The following is a 24,239-nucleotide window of genomic DNA, read 5'->3' on the forward strand; positions in this document are numbered from 1 at the left end:
CTAGTCCTGATGCAAGTTCTATCAAGAACACTTCGTACTAATGATTACGAGAGCTGTACCCACATCTCAAGTCAACTGGGCACATGGAGATACGTAGAAATGCTTCTGCACAGAAAGTTGGATGCCAGGAAACCCTGCAGAGAGCCAGTCTCCTGGTCTGCACAAGAAGGTTAATGTGAAGAACTGAAAATGGCCTCTGAAAGATAACAGGCTATGTATCATTACTCTGCAAAATAAAATTCTGGAGGAGAGCTTAGGCAGTTGCTTTCTCTTTGCAGTCTCTTCTGGAGGCGTAAACACACAGCCAAGGAAAATGCAACACAGAAGCATAATTGGAGTTTAATGTAGGTGGGGTGAGTATTCTTCCCCTTTCTCTTCAAACAAAAGCATTTCCTCTGGCATGGAAATATATTTCCTGAATTACTTTTTCTATTGATATTCTATTGATATTCTTCCTTCGTGAGTTGTTGATGCTTAAAAAATAAAAAGAATCAAATTTAGAATTCCAGTATTATGTTGGCCACTGGAAATGTGTTCAAAAGCATTATTATAGAGGTCATGTTTCCTCCTGTATACTAGAATTCAGGGTCATTCAGTGAAGCTGAATGTTGGAAGATTCAGGAAAGACAAGAGAACATACTTCTTCACAAAGGACCTAGTTAACTGGTTTGCTCCCACACGATGTACTGATGACCGCCAAGATGAATAGCTTTTTTAAAAAAAGGATTAGACTCATTCATGGCAGCTAAGGCTAAGTTGTAATTCCACTGTGAGTCAATTTCTGGGAGCTACAGGTGAGGAGAGGGCACTTGCACTCAGGCTGGTTGGCACCATGAGAACAAGATGGGCGATACCCAACTAAGACATACTCCAAATCAGATACATGGAATCCATGTATACATTTAAGATAATCTTGGTTAACTCAAGTCCATATATTTCAATGGGACTGATCAGAGTATGACTTAGGTCACATCCACACCATTTAAAGCACCATTATACCACTTTAAACAGTCATAACTTCCAGAGAATAATGGGAATTGAAGGATGCCAATCGGCTGGAGCTGATGGAAAAGACACAGCTGGTTTACACAAAGACAAAAACAGATTATAGCTTACCTTGTCTGAGGTTTGCTTGGCTCCATCCCTTGCCATCTTCTGTGGTTTGGTGAAGATTGTTTCTGGTGCCTTGCTAGGCAGATGTTTTCTGTGATAAAACTTTTACCACAGCTCATTTCTTTGACATTGTGACAAAGTCCGTTCTTTACTTAGAGTGTTACTTTAATTGCTGTAAGCTGCCATGAGGTATGCATAGGTGTTAAATTCTCAAATAAAGAGATTGCTCTCTTGGGTGAGCCAAGCTTAACTGCTTAACTGAGCTGCTCAGTTTCCAGGCCAATTTTTTTTGGAGGGGGGGTGATTTTGATGGGACACTGGGACAGATGATGGGATAAGTGGCCATAGTGTGCTGCAAGCTTTTCGTTCTGCCCTCTCACCATTGTCTCCCTGCAACGATTTCCCCTCTTCTATCACTTTCAAGAGCCAGTTCAGGGTGAAGTTTCAAATCACTTGATTTATTATTTATGCTCTGTTCAGAGCGGCTCAACATGGGCATGCACTAAACAAAGGGGCATATTTTTAAAAGCACACAGCTTAAAACAACCATTTAAAAAATGAGAGCAGTCACCCAAAAGGCAATGAAGGGCAACACTAAAAATGAGGGGTTTGTTTTTTTAAAAAAAATAAATTATGGTGAAAGGAGTTCTAAAGGCAAGGTTGACAGGGTGTTTCTTCCAGTACAGTATTCTAAAGGCATGAGACCACCACTAAGAAATCTTATGCTCTCACGATCACTATTTAACAGGTGAAGAGGACGGTAGAGAGCATCTCCAAAGTTTATCTTAAAACTTGGACTGGCCACTGGAACAATTCTTAATGATGTCCGATTCCAGTGCTTCATAACCCTTTTTGTCTGTTTCTCTATGGACCACTTGAAAATTGCCAAGAGTCTTGCCAAAACACCAAATTGGTTTTTCCGTTGGTTGTGCTAGATGCTGTATGATTTTATTTTTACAGACACAGCACAGGCCACCTGAATAAAGCTTTGGAAACACCACCCTAGACTATTTAAAGCAGGGGAGGGGGAACCTCAGGTCTGGGGTTGAATGTGGGCCCCCAGCAGCCCTGTTTATCTGGTCCTCTAGACTCTCCCCAAGCCAAACCCCTCAGTATCCCTGCTCCACACCTGGAACGTTTCTTCTGGGATGGAATGTGTTCTTGAACTCCGATAATGCCTTTTGCTTGTCTGGATGGGGAACACACACACACACACACACACACACACACACACAGTAGCCTAATGCACAAAGGTAACATTTCATAGAACCATAGTTGGAAGTGATCAGAGGAACATCTAGACCAACCCCCTGCAATGCAGGAATCTCAACTAGACCAACACATGACAGATGGCCACCCAATCTGCTTAGAAACTTCCAATGAAGGAGTCCACCACCTTCCGAGGGAGCCTCTTCCACTGGCAAACAGCTCTTACCTCCACCCACTTTCACCACTGGCTCCACCCACCACTGGCATGCAACCCTCATGGGCTGAAAAAAGTTCCCCATCCCCGATTTAGTTTCAAAAGGCGAAACCAGCACCTTAAACTACACAGAGACAGGCAGCCAACTCAGTTGAGAAAGACAGTTATACATGCTGATCAGAGCACACAAGTCAAGCCTAGCTGCTGTAATTTGGATTCCTTAGGAAGGAATTATCTCCCATGGGTGCACCGAGTGCTCTTGGGCTGCCTCCCAACTACCGCAAGGGAGGTCTCACATTGAAAGCTCACAATTGTCCTTTCCTCCACGTTCAATCCTACCCTATCTTAAGGCCCCCTTTGGGGAAGGGATAGTAGGTTTCCGCCCTCTTCACTTTCCAGATCTGAAGGTGATGGTCCTTCCCTAATAATTTATTTTTTTCTCAGCTTCTCTAGGATCCTTAAGTTGGAGTGGGGAATTGTTTATGGCCAAAGCTCTGCCTGGCTAGGCAAGTCCAACTCCGCTACCAGAAGAGGACCTTTCCTATTAAAACAAGCGTGAAAGCTGAGAAGATTGGCTACATCTATAGCGTGATAATGCACCCTTCACCTGCCTTATTTGCTACTGTTCACTCAGACATCATTGCTCTCAGGTGCATGCGGGGAAGATGGGAAGTCACACACCATTGTGTTAACTAGGTCGCAGGCCTTTCCCCACCCCTTCTTATTTATTGCAGTCACATTCACAAGTCCAACCCCACAGCTGCTGAGATGGAACAGGTAATGGAAAGCAAGCAAACTATAATGAGATACAAGTTGCACCCAGAATTGCACCAAAGAGCAAAATACAATGCAGACGCAGCCATGGATTAATCAAAATGATTATATTGCCATTGCAGCATGTTACTGGAATATTTATAAATAGGCAAGTTAGAGAACTATCCACTTCAAACGCAAACTAAAATGCACTCATAGTAGGAACACAAGTACAAGAAAATGTTACTGATTTGTTTTCTCAAATTTATGGTGTTTGGGTCACTAAGTGAAGTGTTGTGTTCAAATGAGCCAATACTAAAAGCTTACTGGAAAACATGTCACAATGTTAAGCAGAGTTTTAAAGGGTGCTGAAGCACATGATGACACTTTCCCACGTATATAAAAGCTGTTGCACTGGGGGAAATGTGCTTTGCTGAAAAATGATAACCAAACTAGGTTATGTTCTTTGGCTTCTCCTAAACAGTAGAGGTTTTTGGAATCTTTAATACGTTAGAAGACATTTGGAATAGTCCATTTTGATATGCTATTCCAGTCCCGAGACTGAAGAGAACAAGTTGCGAAAAAACAGTGAGCCAGTTCCGTGCTATTTGTTAAAGTCATGAGAAACGAAATCTACATCATCATAACAAGATGAATGGCCTATGAAGAAGGGAATGTTTTCTAAATTATTTAGTCAGGTTGGCACTAACCTTATTCCACTATGTACAGTGGAATGCAGTTTTTGCACCATGTTACAGTGGAAATAAATGATTAAGCGTGCAACACAGCAATAGTTCAGCTACAAAAAGCTACCATTTCGATTCAATGATTGATTAATATTGCACTTTACAACCACCTTTTCTGCAGATATATGCAAGCAGAGAATCCCACCTCTCAACTAGTTTCTCTTTTTCCTGCTGCAGTTTCCTTATGGAAAGGAGAGTTTTAACACAAGGCAGCACTTTTTGTGATCCCTCAACCCTCGGTTCTGGAAAAGTTCAAGACTACAGCTGGTGCTTTTTCTGAATGTTCAGCTTCTAGACAGCTTTCAAAAGACAGACAACACACTACATTTTACAGGTTGTAGGGTGTTTTTTTCTAATAATTTTATTTAAATAAGACACAGGGACGTCTATACTGAAAAAATACAAAACAAAAGCCACACATTTCCTTGTGTAAAGCAATATTGTGTGGTAATTCAAATACTGTTCAGCACAGTGGCTAGAAATAACAGTACAACTATGTACAAAACTCTTGAAACAATATTTGACAAATTTCTACAACTGAATGTAGGATATATTGGAGATCAACAACTGCTGGGAAATTTACATAGCAAAGCATTAGGTTTTAAACACATTTGATTCAGAACCTTCCAATATGCCAAGGGCAAATGTGTGTGACAATTAATATTTAGTTTCTTGTGAGAAAACAGAACAAGTAATATCACTGTAAATATTGTTCACCAGAGTTCATTCTTGATCTAAAAAGTCACCTGATAGTTTCTCATAAAACCCTATAACATCAAGAACCGTGACAATGTAGTTATATTTGGAAAAAAGAGAGAGGGTGAGAAGGTAGATGTACTGTCATATTCAACTTTAATGTAAAACTTCAAAGAACACACATTTAGGTCACAAGAAACTGGATGCTTTTTCCCTTACCCTTTATTAACATACAAACTATATAGTGCTTCCACCAAGGCCTGAGATTAGCAAGATTAAAGATGCCTGTTGCTGTATTAAAAAAAAATACTGTGAAAACAAAAGACAAACAGATCTTTTAACCTTTCCACTCTCCGCCTGCTCCTACAGTCAGTCACACAGCAACTGAAAAAGAGGCTGTCAGTCCAACTTCCTAACAGGTTATTACCAAACTCTTTGGTGATGATAGGAAGGAAACTGGGCTTCATCTTGCAACAACATACATGTGCTGTATATTTCATTGCTTTTCTTAGGTACTTTTCACTGAGGCCTTTATTATTATTCCCCAAATTTCTTCCACAAAAGAAGCAGCGGAGAGAGTATAAATGCTGCAGCAGCTGCAGTCTTAATCTTTTCAGTTCCTGAAGAGGGGCAAAGTAGGCTTTCTTAGGAACAGGCTTGCATAAAGGTACTTCCACTGAACTGAAAGCACAGAGCTAAGAATATTGAGTGGGTCTCTTGCCTTTGGGGTCCCTCTTTGTATTGCAGGTTCATTCTCTCTGAAAGCAGCACTCGCACAGTTCCGGGGCTACTGTAATGTAACACTACTGGAGGCTTCTAAGCTATGAAGCATCTGGAAAGACAAGCGACTGCACTGCCTGCCCACCTTCAAACTGCAATAAATTTACCTGCCAATGGGCCTAAACCAAAGGGTACTAAGAAAGGCTTCGATTAGATACATGACTTAAAAACTATTGCTTCTTTCTTTCTTTCTTTCTTTCTTTCTTTCTTTCTTTCTTTCTTTCTTTCTTTTTTTGTTTTTGTTTTTTTTCTACAAAACCTCATAGCCGCTTTAAGAGATTTTTTTTTTTAAGTTCAGATGCAAAATACCCACTGTACAAATAAAACAAAGTTCACCGATCATTGCTTGTCAAAAACCCGAGATAATTTTTTTTTTTTTTTTGCAACCAGCATGTTGAATGGAACATTTCCTCCAAAAGAGAAACTAAACATTAATTAAGACTCCTAAAATGGTAACAGTAGCATTTCACGTCCTTATAACTTGCCAATGCAAACGCGTGAGGAAATTCCCACCCACCCCCTCTGAAACCTGCGGGGAGGGGGGGAATGAATTTGCTGAAATTAAACGAAAACATTCTTGCCTTAGAGCCTCTCTCTCACACACACGTCATGGAATGTTTCTTATGTGCAGTCTAAAACTGAACACTTTATTCACAACAGCTTAACAGTCATTAACTGTGCAAACACCTGAAACTTTAAAATGCCACAATTTACACGCTGAAACGATGGCAAATGCAACAGTTTTTTGTTTTACTTGTAACCACATGACAATGTGATGCAGCACACCACAGATTTGCTGGTTCTCCTCATGTTCACCCACGTCCAGGGTTCATATCCCCCTAGATCTGAATGCACTTTTTCCAAGAAAGTGGAATGTAATGAGGAAATATTAATGCATAAAATAAGGAAAGGCAGAAGAGTGATGATCCCTCTTTAGCTTTTTAGCTGTAAAATATTTTATATCCCAATATGATATACATTCCAAGTTACCTGAGTTTAGACTTCGAGAGAAGTACCTGAAGCTAGGCCATATAGGGTGGGGACACTGTGCAACTGTTGTGGCCATATTTTTTTTTTTTTTTTTTTTTTGCATTGTATGTATTACAGAAGTTCAAAACATAAATACCTGGATAAATTGTAAACATAATCCTGAAGTACAGTATTTTCCATAGAATACAACACAGCAAGACATTTTCTATTTAGACAGGCAACCTTTGTTTGATATAGAGCTTATTTATACTGTAGAATTTGAAACAGAACACAGGACAAAGTACTAATCTGGTCAAACATTCTATGAAATGCATAGTCTCCACTTAAAATGCTTAATGATACACAGATTCTGCAAGCATTCTGCGCCCCCCCCCCGCAAACTCACACACAAACACAAAAATGCTGAATGCATTTTTGTCCCTGCCAAGAACAGTGCTGAAATGCAGAAAGATGCTGATAAGTAGCTTTGTTTTGTTCCAGAAAAGTGCCACTCATGCAGTTGAGTTTTAGACCGTCCCTCTGCCTTTGCTCATCTAGATTATCATCTAGATTATCACATAATTTTGAGGAGAGGAGTGTTCTTCGGGCTGCAGTTCTTGCAAAAGCTGTGGTGGCTGCTGCTGGGATGGCTGTTGTACTAAAACCTCTGTAGAGTCCATTGTGCTGGTGTCGTCTGACAGAGAGGAGAAAGAGACCCGAGATGAAAGCTGCTCAACAGTCAGAGTACTCAAAGCTGTGCTTTGACCAGAGTTTGGAGAGCTTTTGAGCATCAGGTCAGAAGCAGGTAGTAAAGGGCCCAGAAGTTTTACAGGACAGAAAGCTGATCCGGTTGGGATGAAATTAACTTTGTTTTTGTCAGGACATGAAAAGAGAGGGGCTGAGACAGGCTGACGAGTCCTAAAAACAAAGGGGTTGAAAAAGAAATTAAAGTTACATACTTGAACATTTGCAGATAACTTAGCATGGGTTGGCAGTTTTGTATGTTGCTAGAATGTGAGTGACAAGAAATGGGATTATTTGACAAATGGGCAAACATCTTCCATATTGGTAGTCAGCTGACTGATCCACAGCAACAAACAATATACATGCAAAAAGCAACCAGAGAGGTAAGACTTTTCCACAATTCCCTTCCCTAAAGGATTCAGATGCACAAACCATATCAGAAATCCATCAATGTGCTGTTTATCAATAGAAAACTCACTGTAGCAAACACACATGAAATGATAGCACAATATCCTTTTTTCTTTATCTCTATTTTGTCCAGCAAAGCATCTACATTCACTTTAGAATCTTCTATTAATGATCCGGAAGCATTTTTTTACCAGCATCTGGCTTCAGCTATTTTCCCAAGCAATATGTCTATGCCGTCCTAGTCTAAATTAGTCCCATGCTATTTCCTTGTACAGCAAAACAGGAGAGAAAACTGGCCAAACTTTAAGATATTTCTGCATGTTTGTACTTACATACTGTGTTCTCTCCCCCACTCCCCAAAACACATAGCTCAATTAAAAAAAAACACCAAAACTCAAATGCTACCAAAATAACTCTGGTCACGGCTGTTATTCACAGCTTTAAAGGCTAAAAAAAATAAAGCTGAACTGGTATCATTATAAAGACAGCTTTACTCATGCTGGAAAATATTTTTTAGAACACTGAAGAAACCATAGCTCTGCTTGCATTTCCTCCTCAGTTGTGCTTTTATACATCTGGGTCATGTGGTCAAGAACAAATAGGTTGCATTCCCGCCCCCCCTCCCGCCCTCCGCAAGCTGACAGGAACACTTCAACTTCTTGCCTGTGCAAAATTGGCAAGAGTGGTTTGCTCCTGAAAGAAGAAGAAGGAGGGGGGAAAAACCTCATCAGCTGGAGTAGTTTATTCATCTGCAGTTGAAAAGGTCCAGTAAAAAGGTTTCCTGCATTTGCAGATCCAGCTGATATAAAAGGCATTACTTACGACATTTCCTCAAAGACCTTCACTCGCTCACATCCCTCTGGGGGCTCTCGTTTGAACATGTAGCTGTTGTTGGGTTTAGGAGAGGAGGCATACTTGGGCAACGGTGAGCTACTCCCACTGTCTGAAAATTTAAAGCAGTTGTATTACTAGGGATTGAGAGTGCTTTTTAATTAAATTTGATTTCCAAACACGATGGCTTTTGCACAACTTCACTGCTAATGCCAGTTTGTTTCAAGTCACAAAGCTTCTTTTATTGCAGGCTATATCCAACACTCTGGTAGAGCACATTTCTCCTGAATAAAAGCTTTAGAGGAGCAGTAATCTACCATACAGCAGCACATAATGGGAGGATATTTTTATCCAGAATGTTACAGACTGAATAAAGCAGAGCTGTAATCCTGGAAACAAATAAGTTCTTTATTATGCATTTCAAAAATGTAAATGATCAGGGCAACATGTACAGCATATGCAAAGAAGGGCAAGTGGTTAATGATAACGTAAAGCTCCGCTGTGTCTTGTCAAAGCATAAACACAATAATTGGAAAGTGCTCGTAAGCAGCTTTTGAAATATGAAGCCATTAGAAATATTGTCCACAGTAATGTCACCCACAGAAAAGACCAAAAAGGAAACAAAACCAAGGGCATATATAATGCAGATGCTGATCTTCAATCTGCTGTGTATGTGAGCTTTGGAACACAGGAAAGGGCTATTCATTCTCTGCATCCCTGCTTTTCATGGCTGACACATTGGTACAGCTGTTCCTGGTAACCCTTCTTTCAACCTTGGAATACCATTTATCACAACAGCAGAAACCTACAAAGAGCTCGGGCGCCATCCTACCTCCTAAAATTCACCACTGGACTTACATGAGACAAGCTGGACAGCACCCCTACATTCCTAGCTGTCCTGCATATGTTTCTTCTTCAGTCAATGGCCTAAAACATTTACACTTTTTAAGATCAAAAGGCTGAAACAGGCACCTCTCAGAGCCTTTTTACTTTTTTCCGTATCTTGTGGTTGTAGGTCCTGAACTCACCAAAAGCTCAAATTTGTTCATACACTGTAGTAATGGAACAGGGCTTTTTTTTTTTTAATTAAAAAAAGGAGTTGCGAAGGAGTAGGCAACACTTAGCCTACTATTATATAAAAATTATTATATATAAAATTATTATAAAGCTGAGGACTCATGATTTATTATTTAAAACACATTCTGTAACCCCCTCTTTAAGTCCACAAAGCTCTCAGAGAGGCTTGCAACAACCCACAGTTAAGACAATCCCTGCCCTAAGGCTTACAATCTAAAGAGACACACAAGGCAAGAGGGAGGGGGTTACAGTTCTTATGACTAGTTGTAAACCGCTTTGGGAGTGTTTCTTTTTTCCCTACAGATAAGCGGTATATAAAATTTCTTAAATAAATAATACTTGGGATGGGGACTTTCCAGGTATCCTGATGGCTGCTAGGTGAGAAAGGGCCGTAGAGATTGATCGCTTTCTCATCCTAGGATGCATGGCCACGTAAACAACATTAATACTATCTAGGGCGATACTGCAGTCCCTCGATGGAACTATTAGTATTCTAAAACAAGTAGGAGTGTGAGGAACTGCCAACAACTTTCTAAAGTTCTCTGAGAGCTAGTAGTAAAAGCCATAAAAGGATAAACACAAGTTCTAACCATTGTTGTTGTTTTTTGAAAAGTTGAGTGTCATTTCTTTTGCTGTTTTCCTTTCCCCCCCTTAAATGTCTTCCTCTGTGGTTTCGAAATCAAAGTTTGCTCTGAATAGACCCACAAAAATACCAGAATTGGATGGCTCACTGGAATTTGCTGGTAATAACTTTTTACCTATACAGCTCAATTAAATCATTCTAACATAATCCAGTGACCAATTACACTGGGTAAAGACTATGAAATGCCTACGGGCTCATTTCTATATCCTTCCGTTCCCTAACCATATATAGCACACAAACTTCCCTCCTTTCTTTCCTGTGTGTATTCAACCCTGTATGTTCCCTGAGCCCCCCCCCCTTGAAGTATTCAAAATTTAATTTTTCACATAATGCTAGTCCTAAAAAACTAACCCTGGAGGAACCACAGAGTAGTGAGCAAAGTCTTCAGTAACTTGAGAGGCGCTGTGCTCAACAGATGGCTAGCAAGCAGTGTCAAAGGCTGGTTGTTTTTTAATTTTTACTTATCAGAAGTGAAATTTAATTTAAAAATTCAGAAAGTAAAGGCTGAAAACCAGTATCTTTCTTTGTGGAGCAAGGTCTCAAAACTGAACCCTCCAGCTGTAAATAGCACATGGGGTCACCAAACTGAATTCTAATCACTGGCACCCTGTGGAGCTGGCACTTCTAATGCAATAAAACTGCTTCTAATCACACGGCGGGCTGGGCCCTTCCTCACCTCCCCTTCTCCACACACACAACAGGTGCCATTAACATTTTCTCCACCCCCTGCTGTGCAAGATCACTCTCCCATCCCAAAGCAGACCATGGGTTCCCTTTGCAGACTTTATGTTCATTTTCTTTTGAAAATTTCAACCTATTTAAGCAGCTCTTTATAGAAATGTAAAGTAAACAGCTGATCTGATCCAAAGAGCGGCAGTGGAGCCTGTGGTCAAAGCGCAGACTTAGACAGAAAAGAAAAGATGCTTTAGAAATGTAAAGCAGGTCTGTGTCTGGCCAGCAGGTCAGCTCTCCCCATGCTTGATCAATTATTAACTTCCATTTTTTATTCAGAAACACAGTCAGGTCCAGCTTAAAGCTGATTTACGACTGAAAAGTATAATGGGAAATTTAGCTGGAGAAGAAAACAAGCCCTACGACAGGGAACAACAGAGCACGGAACCTTTGGGCATTATTTTAAATGCCTTTTTAGCATAAGACATTCAAACTTGAAATGGTCTCCTTCCAAAACACTGATACAGTACATTAATCAACTGCTTAGGTTGAAGCATCACAGAAGAGCCCTAAAATAAGAGGTGGCAGATGGCTTGAACAGAGATTAAACCGCCAAAGGTGGGATTCACATCAGACGTTTGGGAACTTCAACTCTAGAACGCGAAGTGGGGGAAATATTCCACAATAAAAGGAATTGCCAGCTCTGTTATGCAAACAAGTTGTGAACTACCACTAAATGTGGTACCAAAGATGCTTTTCCAGTACAGTAGGCCAGGATCAAATTATAATCACTAACAATGATTAGTCTGGCTTTCTTCCTAATAAAAAAGTATTTTAAAACATGCATTTCTGATAATCAATATTGTAATGTGATTGTGTACTCCAATACACATTTCTGTAGCTTCATAACAGACAGTACAATGCCAACCTAGATCAATCTGCTTTAGTAATTTCCCCATGTTTCTATAAAGTTGCGAATTCTGCATATGTGGTACAAATACCTATGACTGAATAAACAAACTTGGCAACTGTTTTCCACAACTGAAAGATTGCCAGTGTTGGTGGCCTGATAGAATAGGTTAGGTAGGAAAGGTGTAACAATTGACATCCTCCCACCACCTTAATTAAAACAGAGCCAGTGATTTTCAACAGTTGAAACAAAGCAGAAAGTACAGTTGGTCATACTTCTTTAACTATTGTTCAGAGATTTAAGAACACTTCATCCAGAAATCTTCCTGGAGCTAGTGCATACTGTCTGGGTTGATATCAACAAGCTTTCTTTTCATAAAAAATAGATTATCTGTTTAAGTTAACTGGAAAACGTAGTGTTCTGCAGTACCTTGTCTACATTTAGCAATATCACAATGCATTGGGGCAAATGTACATTTTAAGGGACCACTGAACTAGTGAGCAATCTGCACAGCCTTTTATCAAACTGTGCCTTGTTCCAGAGGTACCTGCTAACAGGTAACCATCTGTGAAAATAAGTATCAGATTCATCCTAAGGTAGCATGTACAGCAATTAAAGTTGTAACCACATCAGAAACTGGCTAACCCAAAAATACAGATCCCCAATGATCTAAACTGGGACCAGTGCAAATCATCTGGAGTGAGAGGTGAGGAAGGAGGTAGCTCAGTTAGTGGGCAATAACCAATTACAGTGGTGCCTTGCAAGACGAAAATAATTCGTTCCGCGAGTCTTTTCGTCTTGCGAAGCACGGTCCGTCGCAACTGCGCCTCTTCAAGCGGCTTTTTTAAAAAAGCGCAAGACGTTTTCGTCTTGCGAAGCAAGCCCATAGGGAAATTCGTCTAGCGAAGCAACGCAAAACTGAAAAACCCTTTCGTCTAGCAAGTTTTTCATCTTGCGAGGCATTCGTCTTGCGGGGCACCACTGTATTCAAGGTGGGGAGAACAAAAGAGGGGTGCCGAAAGCTCAAAAATAAACTCTCCAAACTCGCTGATTGGGCATAAAAATGGTGAATGGAGTTGAATGTTAGCGTAAAATGAAGCACATCCGGACAAAACATCCTAATTTCACATACATCCTGATGCAGTTTGAGCTGATGGTGACTGGCCAGGAAAAGGATCTTGAGTTCATGGTGTATTTTTATTTTTATTTATTATTATTACACAATTCTGGTCATCACACTTCAGAAAGGACATTGGAGAGAGAGGCAAAGGGTAACCAAAATTGTCAGTTCTATACGAGGAAATGTTACAGCTTTTCCGTTATCAGGACAAAGAGAAGTACTTTTTCACCTAACAGTTGAACCATGGAATTTGCTACTGCAAGTTGTGGAGATAGCCACCAACACGCAGCTTTAAAAGGTGATGAGACAAATGCATGGAGGGTAAGGTGATGGCCACTAGTTATGATGACTATATGCTACCTCCAAGAACAGAAACACCATGCCTCTGAATACCAGTTGCTATGGAACAAACAGGGGTGTGCTATTGTGTTAATGTGGTGTTTATGGGCTACCCATAGGTATCTGGTAGGCTGCTGTGGGAAATAGCAGACTGGACTAGACAGGCTTCTGTTCTGATCCAACACTGCTCTTCATATGCTCTTAAAACTGTTGATGCAATCAGCCATTATCAGATAACCCAAGATAATGATAATGGGGGCAGCTCTGCCTACCGAAAAGAGAGTTTTGTGAATCCTTCAAGACTTCTCTCTCTCTCTCTTTTAGGAAGAGGAGATGTGAATGCTACTTTTCAGGCATTCTGCTCTAGTGCATTCCCAAAGCTGGATCTGTGCAGGTGTAGATACCATGAAGAACCATGACCTTCAATCGAATGCACTTATCACATCAACTCCAAAAGAACTCTTATCTGTGTTCACCATTTCAGACGCCATTAAGAGAAGCCCTCTCTGTAAAACCAAGTGCTGACATTGCTGAAACATATCTTAATGGCTACAGGCAAAATGCACAGACATGGGCTTAAAGTACTGCAGAATATTATTCCCCCCCCCCCCCCAACTAACAAATGTTAATCATTCAACAAGCATTTGAATGAGGTCTGTGAGCATGAAACTAAGGAAACCTGGAATTTTCTAGAGGTGATTTAGCCTAGTACCTCTGGGTTTGGTGGGCTGAATACTTGAGTTTTAGCTATATAAAAGGCAACATCGAATTTGGAAAAAGGGCTGGGGTATGTAAGATCTGTGATGGCAAAGCGCTAATATAGTGGTAGCAAGCATGGTGCCCTCCACATTTCTTTTTATTACAATTGCCATCATCCCTGATCATTGGCCATGCTGGCTGAGGCTGATGGGAGCTGTAGTCCAAAACACAGAGAGGATATCTCGTTGGCTAACCCAATTTCTAGTATGTGAAAGTGACAATAACGGACTTTTTGTTTGTTTGTTTCATTTGAATACCAGTTGAAAGGATGGTTGACCATCCAAAAATTTACTGGTTGTTAGTGTCTAGACTGGGTGCTTAGATGTAGATAGCTTATATATTATAGACTGTTTATCTATTGCCTGGCGTGCTCTGGTCCATGGGGTCATGAAGAGTCGGACACGACTAAACGACTAAACAACAACAACAACAACAACAATCTACTGATTTGTTTTTTATCTGTCCTTGTTTTATTGTATGAGTATTTGTGAATGTCTGGTAGTTTTACATTATTTTATTGCTCCTAGTATTGATTGTTCATGATTAAGGGTGGGATAGAATATTTTTATTTTAATTAAAATTCAAAGTGAGATCATGATCTTTACTTAGTTTACCATGAAGCATATATCTAAAAGGCAGGCCAGGTTATAAATCTCTCCTCCAGAAGTTTTTGGACTTCAATTCCCATCAGCTCCAACTAACAGTCAATGGTCATGGATAATGGGAATTGTAGTCCCAAGATCTGGAGGACACCTTGTGTAAGTCACAATCCCTAGGCCTTTTTTTGGTTTTTTGGCATTTCAAGAATGTCTTGCCTTTTTGTGGAAAAATATTCTGTGTCTGGCTTCAACTGAGTAAAGAAACTAGACCCAAGACAGCAAAATCACATGTTGGGGTTGAGGAAGTGTCCATGCATTGTAATCCTCATGAAAGAGAGAAAATGGCAGGGCTACAAACGGGAAAGAAAGTGAAAGAAAGAAAAACATGAGGTATGTGAGGAAATGCTTTACTTGTAAATGATGTGCACGAATATGAAAAAATAAAGGCAGGATGTGGCCAGAAAACAGAAACAGAAATTAGCATGGAAGATGGAAAACAAAAGAGGAAAGAGCTGGAGCACTCTAAAAATAATTGGGGAAAAGATGGAAAATACAAGGCGTTTTTTGTTTTTTTACAATACTTAAATGGAGAACTCCCCTTCTGCTGTTTTTAAAATCTGTATACCGGGAGACTTCATTATTTTATTCTTAATTTAAAACAGCTCACATTGACCAGGAGGCCTACAACTAGTGTTAAAAACATGCACGTATTCAATCCTACAACCTACATTCATTCCACAAACCAAGCAAAATAATGATCCCAAGGCATGGTCTGAAAGCACATGGTACATCAACTTTTCTGAGACTAAGCAGCCAGGAGCCTGGTCAGTGTGCAGATGGAAAACCAGCTGGAAATGTCCCACATGTCCTTCAGCTCCATGGAGGAAAAGGGGTATATAAGAGAAACAGACACATGTATTTGCAGATTGTGCATAATCTGTTCTACTCCTGATAGTTATAAAGTGAACCAAGCAGCTTTGCAGAAAACTGAAACCACTCCCCACTCCTTGTGGTTTCTGCACTGTCACCAAGCATCGGCCATATGCTTCTAAGCTTCTGTTTGCAGCCATTAAGGGCTAAAACTGTAGATCTAAAAAAAGGAGACCGAAAACCAAGAATCTAATCATGCTGAATTCTGGGTTCACCACCAACCCTTATGCTTGAGTAGAATTGCAAAATTCAAAAAACCATTGACTTTGCCAAAAACTGAGAACGCTGCCAGACTTTTAAGGCTGCAAAATCCTATATTCACTTTTCTAGGAATCAATTACTATTGGACTCAGTGGGGCTTACTTTGAGTAGACATGCATAGGATTACTCTGTTAAATACATACAGTGAAACATGACCAGCATTGATTTCATTCCCACAAGTCATTCTGTTGCCATAGTATTTTGTACACTAGACTCAAATATATTATTGTCTTCCTAATTTACCCTTTAAATGACCAATAAAAGTGATACCGCAACCACAAACTCTGGATTCACTTATTTCACCAATAATCCTCACACTATTTTATAAAATATTCACTTCATGCTTTTCCTTAACTGTTCATACTATAGCTTTCATAAAGAGTTAAGCTCATTTGCTGTGTCCTTCTGACATTTATGGAAGATGTTTGTGAAACTGCACAAACAAAAGGGAAAACAAATGTAAACAAGCAAAAACAATTCAGTTCACACCAACACGACAAAATAAAATGAAATCAAAAATCTGATTTAAGCACAATGACAGTACGGCAGAACAAAAGCAAGCCATGAACCAATTATTCAAATAGACTCTCACCTTTGTCACGGTCATACAGCATGTCTTCTGTGGAGCAAGGACTCCCATCCTGAGACTCAGGAGGACAAAAAGGAGAAATGCATGGGGAATGGCTGCTGCAGCTGCTGCTGCGCTCTTGCACAGAAGGTGTTTGTGTATCGATGCTACGCGTGCTGCTGCTACGATAGTGAGCAGGTAAGGGAGCTCGTCGGCCATCAGGAATATCCAAGGGCTGCAGCAAAAACAACATTCTTAAAAGGCACAGTGAAAACTCCTACCCCAGAGTGAAGTCTGGGACATGGAGGGCACTTTGACCTGTGCTAATTTCTTTCAAGCCAGAAATGACCTTGGGAGAGGGAGGGAAGTCAGCTTCTTACAAAAGGAGGCAAGTGACACAATGGCATGCTGTTCATCAACTCATTTAGTGCAAGAAAATTCTAGTCACTTGAACGTGCAGCTATATCCTTAAATAAACATCAAGGCTAGATACACTTCAGCCACTAGGCCACGTGCTGATATTTATGCTTACTAAACAAATGGTTCGGCATTATTTAATAGTAACTATATTAAAGGGACGCGGGTGGCGCTGTCGTCTAAACCACGGAGCCTAGGGCTTGCCGATCAGAAGGTCAGCGGTTCGAATCCCTGTTGCTCAGTCCCTGTTCCTGCCAACCTAGCAGTTCAAAAGCACGTCAAAGTGCAAGTAGATAAACAGGAATGTGACTGGACGTAATGGCCAGGGGTCCCTTTACATTTTTATATTAAAGGAAACAAGAACAAGACATTTTGCAATTTCAAAAGAGACAGGAAATGTCACACAGCTTAGGACTATCCCTATTACAATTAAAGACAATTAAAATCCCCCCCCCCAACAACATCAAGAGAGGAAAAACCCCACAAACTAATTTTAAAGCACAGTCCCCTGGGATCTTGTCATAAAGGGCAGGCAACAGTAATTTAAGCGGTCAACTCAGACTTCATTTTTTCCATGAACTAGTTTCTCTTTTCTTAAGGACAGTTTATTATTGCTTTCAGGGTAGAAAGAGTTGAAAGAAAGCAGTGAAGCTCTTCCATGTTTTCTACAAAACAGTTTTGCAGTCTTTTTTTCCTTATAACTTACATTTTCACTGGGAATCTTTCTAAAAAGAAATATCAAACTTTATGATGGTCTCACCGTAGACATGTCATTCATTAGAAGTGAATTACTGACAGCCTATTCATACCACTGTTCAGCTACCATCTCATCAGCCTTGATTAACATAGCAAGTAATTCTTTCAAACACAGTAAATAAGTTGTTAAAAAAGAAGTACACAGATTAAATTGTGATTTGCAAAGTTAGAGGCATCACACTTCAAAGAAAATACTGACAAAAGAGAAGAGTGATGCAAAAATACCGACTCTGCTTTAAGATCACAGCAATTTTTGCTTTCCTGGAAAGCTGTAATGAAGAAAATTCTAATACACTGATGTGCACTCCCTTTGAGAGAAACACAAAAGGCTTAAGTTCCAGAAAGTAAGATTTAGCTTAGGTAATGCCTTCTTGTTCAACATCCTGTAAGTGTTTGAGAAATTACTCTAGCGTTACAGAACACCATTTTCACTTCATTTTTTATCTGGGCTTTCCAATTCTTAAAGGCATTTCATTTTTGGCTGATTTAGAAACAAAGACTGAAGTTTTTCCACTAAGTACTTTTCCCTCAAAAGCTTTTAAATGGCATCAACAAATGTATAAAAATAGCTTTGTCTTGCTGTCAAATAAGCAATGTTTCAAGAAGGCTTTCCATTTGTAACACTTAAAGCCTGATCCTCTGAGCGCACATGAACTGCAGCAGCAGCAGACATGCCAGAAGGGGCTCTGCAGGGTGATAGCAACATGCCAGCCCAAACCATTTGCTTCAGGGGTCTTTCCGATCTAAAGGTACTTTTAGAACCATGCGTCTCCTCTATGAGAGGTTTGGAGGGTAGCCTTTTCTGCAGTGGCTCCCTGCTTATGGAATGCTCTCCCCAGGGAGGTTTGCCTGGCGCCTTCATTATACACCTGTAGGTGCCAGACGAAAAAGTTCCTCTTCAACAAGGCCTTTGGCTTATTAACAGTCTATGTCCTTTTAAATGTGTTTTGGGGGGGGGGGAGGTCAATGGTTTGGTTTGGTTTTTATTATGTATTTTGTATCTTATCTTACATTTTTATGCTGTGAACCACCCTGTGATCTACTGATGAAGGGCAGTATACAAATTTAATAAATAATTATTTTTTAAAATATATATATTAAAAAACTGAAACATAAAGGAGCTGCAGCAGCTCTCTCATTTTCATTTCCTCCATCAGCACCAGCTGGCACCAGTGTGCTATACCAGGGAAAGTTTCATGCATCCCAGAGAGGTAGTGTTGATATCTTCTCCCAAGCTGGCAAACTGACACAAAGCCAAGCCACCTATGAGAGCATGCTAGAAGAAAAGGTCTGAGTTAACTAATGTTATGGTTTGCTGTGTTTGTGTCTCCATCAGACATTTATATATTTGTACATATATGCCTATCTTTGTCTCAATCATAATGCGTAACAAAAGCAACAGAACCAAAATTTTAAAAACTGTAAGCCTATGAAACTAACTACTTTGCAGTTATGTGGCTTGCTGTCCTACTTAAAATATAAGTTACTTCAGAACCTCCTTTCAATTTAGGGTAACAAAATCCCCAGAAACTTATATAAAAGCACCTGTGCCATTCAGCATTTTCTGCATTCTTTTCTGCATTCTGCTGGATGCTTACTAATGGAATAACAATTATGCCTGTGAAGAGAGCATACTGTGATGTCAGCAATAGCTAATGATCTCTCAGTAACTCTCAGGAGAGCATGGGACACGAAGCTTTGAGCTTATTAAAGCCTATGACCTAAAATGAGGCATGAATTGCTGTTATTGGGCAGATCAAATTATACTAAGTGCCAATTATTCAGCAGGCATATTTTCAAGCGTCTAAAAGGCACATTATGAAATGTAGTAGTTGATGAAGAAATATAAAGCAATATAGTACATGTAAGCCCTGTCTTGGCAGTAGCCTTCATCCAACACAGAAATTATTTGCATATATGGAGTACTGAATATATTGACATATGAACTCTCGCCTACACCCCCCCCCCACACACACCTGTAAATGTGCATACTTTTCTAAAATATAGTTTCTTCAGTTGTGACTTCTCTGCTGTAATTCTGGAGATAACAAGAGAAATATTGGATCTAGTTGTAACTTTGGAAAGGGGATTCTTTTCAGCTCAGTATTGCCTCTCATCAGAAGCCCTGGCAAAAATCCAGCAAATCACTTAAAACTTTGAGGAGTCCTAATGAAATCAACATAGTTCCTCCTCATTGTACTGCTTGATCAGAGCATAAGGGCTCAGAGACCTAAACCTTGAACAGCCAGCAATAAATGTTTAAGAGGACAAGTATGTCCATTTTATTTTTCACTTTAATTTTGGGAGGTATTATTGCCACAGTGACAATGACACTGTAATATAAATTGCGGGGAAATGGTGTAAAAAGCAGTATTTAGGAGATTTCAGCTGTTAAAATTGTAACCACTTGAGTGTTTTAAGATCAGTTCTTGCACTGTTTTATTCAAATTACTAACCTCTAAAAATACCGATCACACAAGATGCCTGGATTACTTTGCCACCACCATCATTGTAGTTAAATGCAGTAGTATATATTTAGGGTTTTTTTGCCACCTTACACTACCAGGTTCTTTGTAAAACTGAAACTAACTATATTAGTTGCTTATATGAATACATGCAGAGTATTTATGCTCTCAGAGATTAGTCCAGTCATTTTGCACAGATTCACACATTTCTACATTCAATTTCTATATTATGCAGCTTAAAGTAACCATGCTTAGCATCAGCTTACCTTGGACATTTCTTCCTTTCCACTGTTCTCTTTGATGAACACCTTTTCTAGTTCTGGACTTATTCCTTCTACATTGCACGGCACACGCGAAACAGCTGATTTTGGCACTGAAATGTTTGAGAGCGGCATAGGGACTGATCTCGATATAGAAGCCTTTAAAGACAAAAGATATGTCAAATTTAGCTTTAAACTTATAGCAGGATAATTTATTATGTGAAAGTTTGAGCTGTGCACTCATCTGAAGGTAGAGAAATATTAAAGAGCTACGCATCTTAGATTTCTGATGAAAAGGAAGAAAAGTTTACATCCCTACTCTTATAGAGCTTTACCTGCTCAGTACTATGCTTATCAAAGTGATCAGTGTACTGGATCAAGAAAAAGGACATAATACTTGCAAGGAACACTGTGACATCCATGACATCAGAAAACCAAACACATTAAACAAATCCAGCGGTATATGCTAACAGCCAAATGTGCAGCCACCGCACCAAAGGTATCGGAGTGTATGGTAGTAATGGGTATTTTTCACCCCACATCCAAAAGGGCTGAATAAACACAGACCTCTAACGAGTTACATGGTACTTATCAGGAGTCTTTGTTAGAGCAGAGGTTCTCAAACTGTGGTTCACTGATTACTGGTGGTCTGTGAGCTCCATTCAGGTGGCCTGCAGAATGGTTGTGAACCAGTCAAGACTATCTGTACTTGACCCTGCAGTTAATTACTACCCCCCACCCCCAGACAATGGAAAATACGGGCATTCTGACCAGCACCAGATTACTGAACTGGTTAACAAGGCCCTAGGGCCTGTGCTGAAGAGAAATACTGAAGTGGACTGCTGAGGACCACCCCCACCCCCCCAGCAATTTTCAAGTGGTCCATGGGGGAGGGGGATGTTTGGGAACCACTGCACCGGAGGTTTTATATCCTGTTCTAAAAATGATTGCAGATAAATGTGAATAATGAGTACTGAAAAAGGGTACAATTGGTTTAAAATATTGCTGAATCTTTCTTAATGCTGTATATAGTCATTTGGTGCGCAAACACTTTTTAAATCCTTAAAACAAGGGTTTCTAGCAAGGTGGCTGTGACTAATAAGATGGTTCAAGTATCCTGCTTCAGTGGGAGTAAAATGACAAAGATAAACAGGACCTCCTTGGTCAGCAGGACTGAATAACCAGGTGGTGATATATTAGCATTTTTAAAACATCACAAGTCCACAGGAGGACAGCAAGGTCAAATAACTGTGACTATAAATAATATAAATGGTTGTTGCTGCTGAGAAAGTGGCACTCCTTGACTGCCTTTAGTGAGTAATTTGGATGCCAGGATTCAAACCTAACCCTTGTTTCTGGTCAACTCAATGCTGCGAATTTATTATTTTTAAACAGGAGATTTCTCCCCAACTTTTCCAGGCTTGTTAAACAACCTGTCACTAATTTTTCCTGCATGAATTAAAACTGGTATAAAATCGTCCTTATAATTCATAACTATGGAATCCATTTTAAACTGTAGACAGAAATTCAGAAGTGGGAAAGGATGATCACTGTTAATTCTGAAGGCTGCCTGAACAAGCTCAGTTGTCTGCTTACCTGAGTCTGATTGATTGCTATATGGTTGCCATGGAGAGGCGACTGACGTTCTTTTTCTTTATTGTGACGACTACTCTGTTTACTGCGCTGGAGCTGCTGTCTCAATTTGGCAATCTAGCAGGAAGGGGAGACAAAATCAAATAAAAGAAGGCGTGTAACTGACAATGCGCACATCTTGAGTCTAGCTGAAAGGGGGAGGAAAGGCACCTGCCATACAAATAAGACTAACTACAAAACTACAATATCACACTTCAGAGATAAACATGGGTTACGATTACTGCTTCTTGCATGGAATTTAGTTGTCCTGATATGAATGCTCTCTTCCAAATACTAACCATTAGCTTAACATGAAGAGTTGCTTTCTATGATTGTTCTGAGAAGATAAAGAGGTATATTTGAGAATCACAACCATATCTAAATGTTCATAAAACATAATGTTGTAATTCACACATCTGCCTTGGAAAGAAGATACACTCATTCTGACCTGTTTACAGAGCTCTGAACATGCCTTCTAAGACAGAATGGTGTACTGTACTTACAACAGTGGATTTTAATAGAGTCTATGATGAACTCTCAAATACAACTGAGGGTTGTCCTCCAATGCAAAAGCCTAATAATGATGGGATTGATTAGAATGCAACCTTTCTCAGAAAAAAAGGCTGGCTGCTGCTCTTTTGCATATGTAAATTAAAATAGCTTTCTAAAGTTACTCTTAAAACAAACAGCCAGGTGGCAATGTTAGCTAACCAGAAAAAATCAACTAGGCTTTGATGCCACAAAAAGGCATCGTACAAAAAATAAATAAACTGCACCATTTTATTTCGCCATATAAAGAATGTGTGACATTATATCTAGGAAGATCTTGCTCCTATAAGCAATAATCACACTTTTAGCACCTTTTGAATATATTTTCAGTTTGAACCTTAAACCCATCAAGAATGTTAGCATTGTTCCCAGTGCATAGGTGTTTAACACCGTCCTATTCTTGCTCTTCACTGTGTTAATTTTGTTCGTTTTACTCCTCTTAAAATATTTCAGCAGAGACTTGCGGGGGAGGGGGGTCCAACTGAGCAAGCTGGAATACTTGCACTGACGAGGCATTTACTTCGTGCTGCATTGTATACAAGCAACAATATCTACAGTAATATGCAGTATGCCATTTCTATGGTGTCAACTGAGCATATTAGAATTACTGTTACAGACAGTATATGATTATTTCAATTTTAACATATAATACCCAAATATATTAATTGGCTTTCATGTTAATTGTGGCCAAATAATGACAAGAATATATGAGTCACGGATACTAAGTTATATTTCAAACATCACTGCAGGGACATTTTTGAATCTGGGACAGATTTGATTCTTATCACGCATCTATCTACCTTTGGAACAATGCACACAATAACGTAAAACAGTGCAGTACAGCTTTATGTCAATATAATCAGAGAGTACTCTACTGACTTCCCAATGCATTCTGTCCATTCATGCACATTAAAGAAACCCTTAAATCGGGAGTTTGTAAAAGGGAGAAGAACATGAATGTGCTACCATGGACAAACTACATCCAGTGAACCTGTGAGACTTGAGGGCCTCCTGTTTGTCAAACTGTTATAAACACTTACTTCTTTTAGTTGATCAGCGCTCCCCCATGAAGCTGAACGCTGATGCGATCTCTTTTCTAATATCTCTTCTGCCCAACAGCTAGGTGTCTAAACGAATGAAAACCAACAAGTATGATATGGCACCATTACTTGCTCTTGTTTTGATCTTATAATGTTAGAACACCATTTAACAGTTATCTTGCATATATGTATATTTCACATATGTATCTTCTTAGAGCAGGGTCGCCAATGTGGCACCCATGAGTGCAATGGTGCCCTTGAGGTCTGCCCCTGGCACACCCAAAGCCTCTGTGCTCTGCCCCCCACTTCCCACTTCAACATCAGGTGGTGAGGGTGATTAGCTTTTTCTACCCTGAACAGTAGACAGAGCTGAAGAAGGAAGCTAGAAGAGTAATGCTCTTTCCCACATCCTCTTTCAAGTCTATGTGCTTTTTAAGGCTCAGATTAATGCTACTGGATCCGGTTTTTGCTCAGATCCCTTGGAAAAGCGAAGTCTGTGTACATGCACTTTATAGTTTTCTCACTCTTGGAAGTGGGGGTGAGAAGTGACCAGAGCGGGTGGTGCCTCACCATCCTTGCTCAAAAATCCAAATGTGCTCATCAGGGTACAAGATTGGGGGTCTCTGCCTTAGATCAGCACTAAAAGAGGATTAATATCCTTTATTATTGATGGATGCTGTTACTGGGGGAGAAGGGGTTTAGTTTGCCAAAGTGAGTTTGTGGCAGAGGTAACATTTGAACCAGAAGACTTCCTGGTTCACAGCTCAGACAACTAGTCA

The 24,239-nt window shown here is 39.9% G+C and overlaps 1 protein-coding gene across 3 annotated transcripts in view; it reads right to left on the reverse strand.

Annotated features, from left to right (window-relative positions):
* Positions 1 to 4,868: 4,868 nt before the first annotated feature.
* The window catches only part of GLCCI1 (glucocorticoid induced 1), a 41,355-nt gene continuing 21,984 nt past the window's right edge, over positions 4,869 to 24,239 (reverse strand). The window contains exons 3-8 of one of the 3 annotated variants that reach the window (XM_082193937.1): positions 23,461 to 23,547; positions 21,836 to 21,949; positions 20,246 to 20,398; positions 16,366 to 16,576; positions 8,455 to 8,575; positions 4,869 to 7,398 (exon numbers count right to left, since the gene is read on the reverse strand). In XM_082193937.1, coding sequence (XP_082050063.1) covers positions 7,047 to 7,398; positions 8,455 to 8,575; positions 16,366 to 16,576; positions 20,246 to 20,398; positions 21,836 to 21,949; positions 23,461 to 23,547 — 1,038 coding nt within the window. In that variant the 3' untranslated portion in view covers positions 4,869 to 7,046. The remainder of the gene's footprint in view (positions 7,399 to 8,454; positions 8,576 to 16,365; positions 16,577 to 20,245; positions 20,399 to 21,835; positions 21,950 to 23,460; positions 23,548 to 24,239) is intronic. The other 2 variants (XM_082193938.1, XM_082193939.1) reach the window with 2 other exon arrangements.

Source organism: Podarcis vaucheri (assembly GCF_965113315.1).
Source record: "Podarcis vaucheri genome assembly, chromosome: 12".
In the NCBI taxonomy this organism is placed as follows: domain Eukaryota; kingdom Metazoa; phylum Chordata; class Lepidosauria; order Squamata; family Lacertidae; genus Podarcis; species Podarcis vaucheri.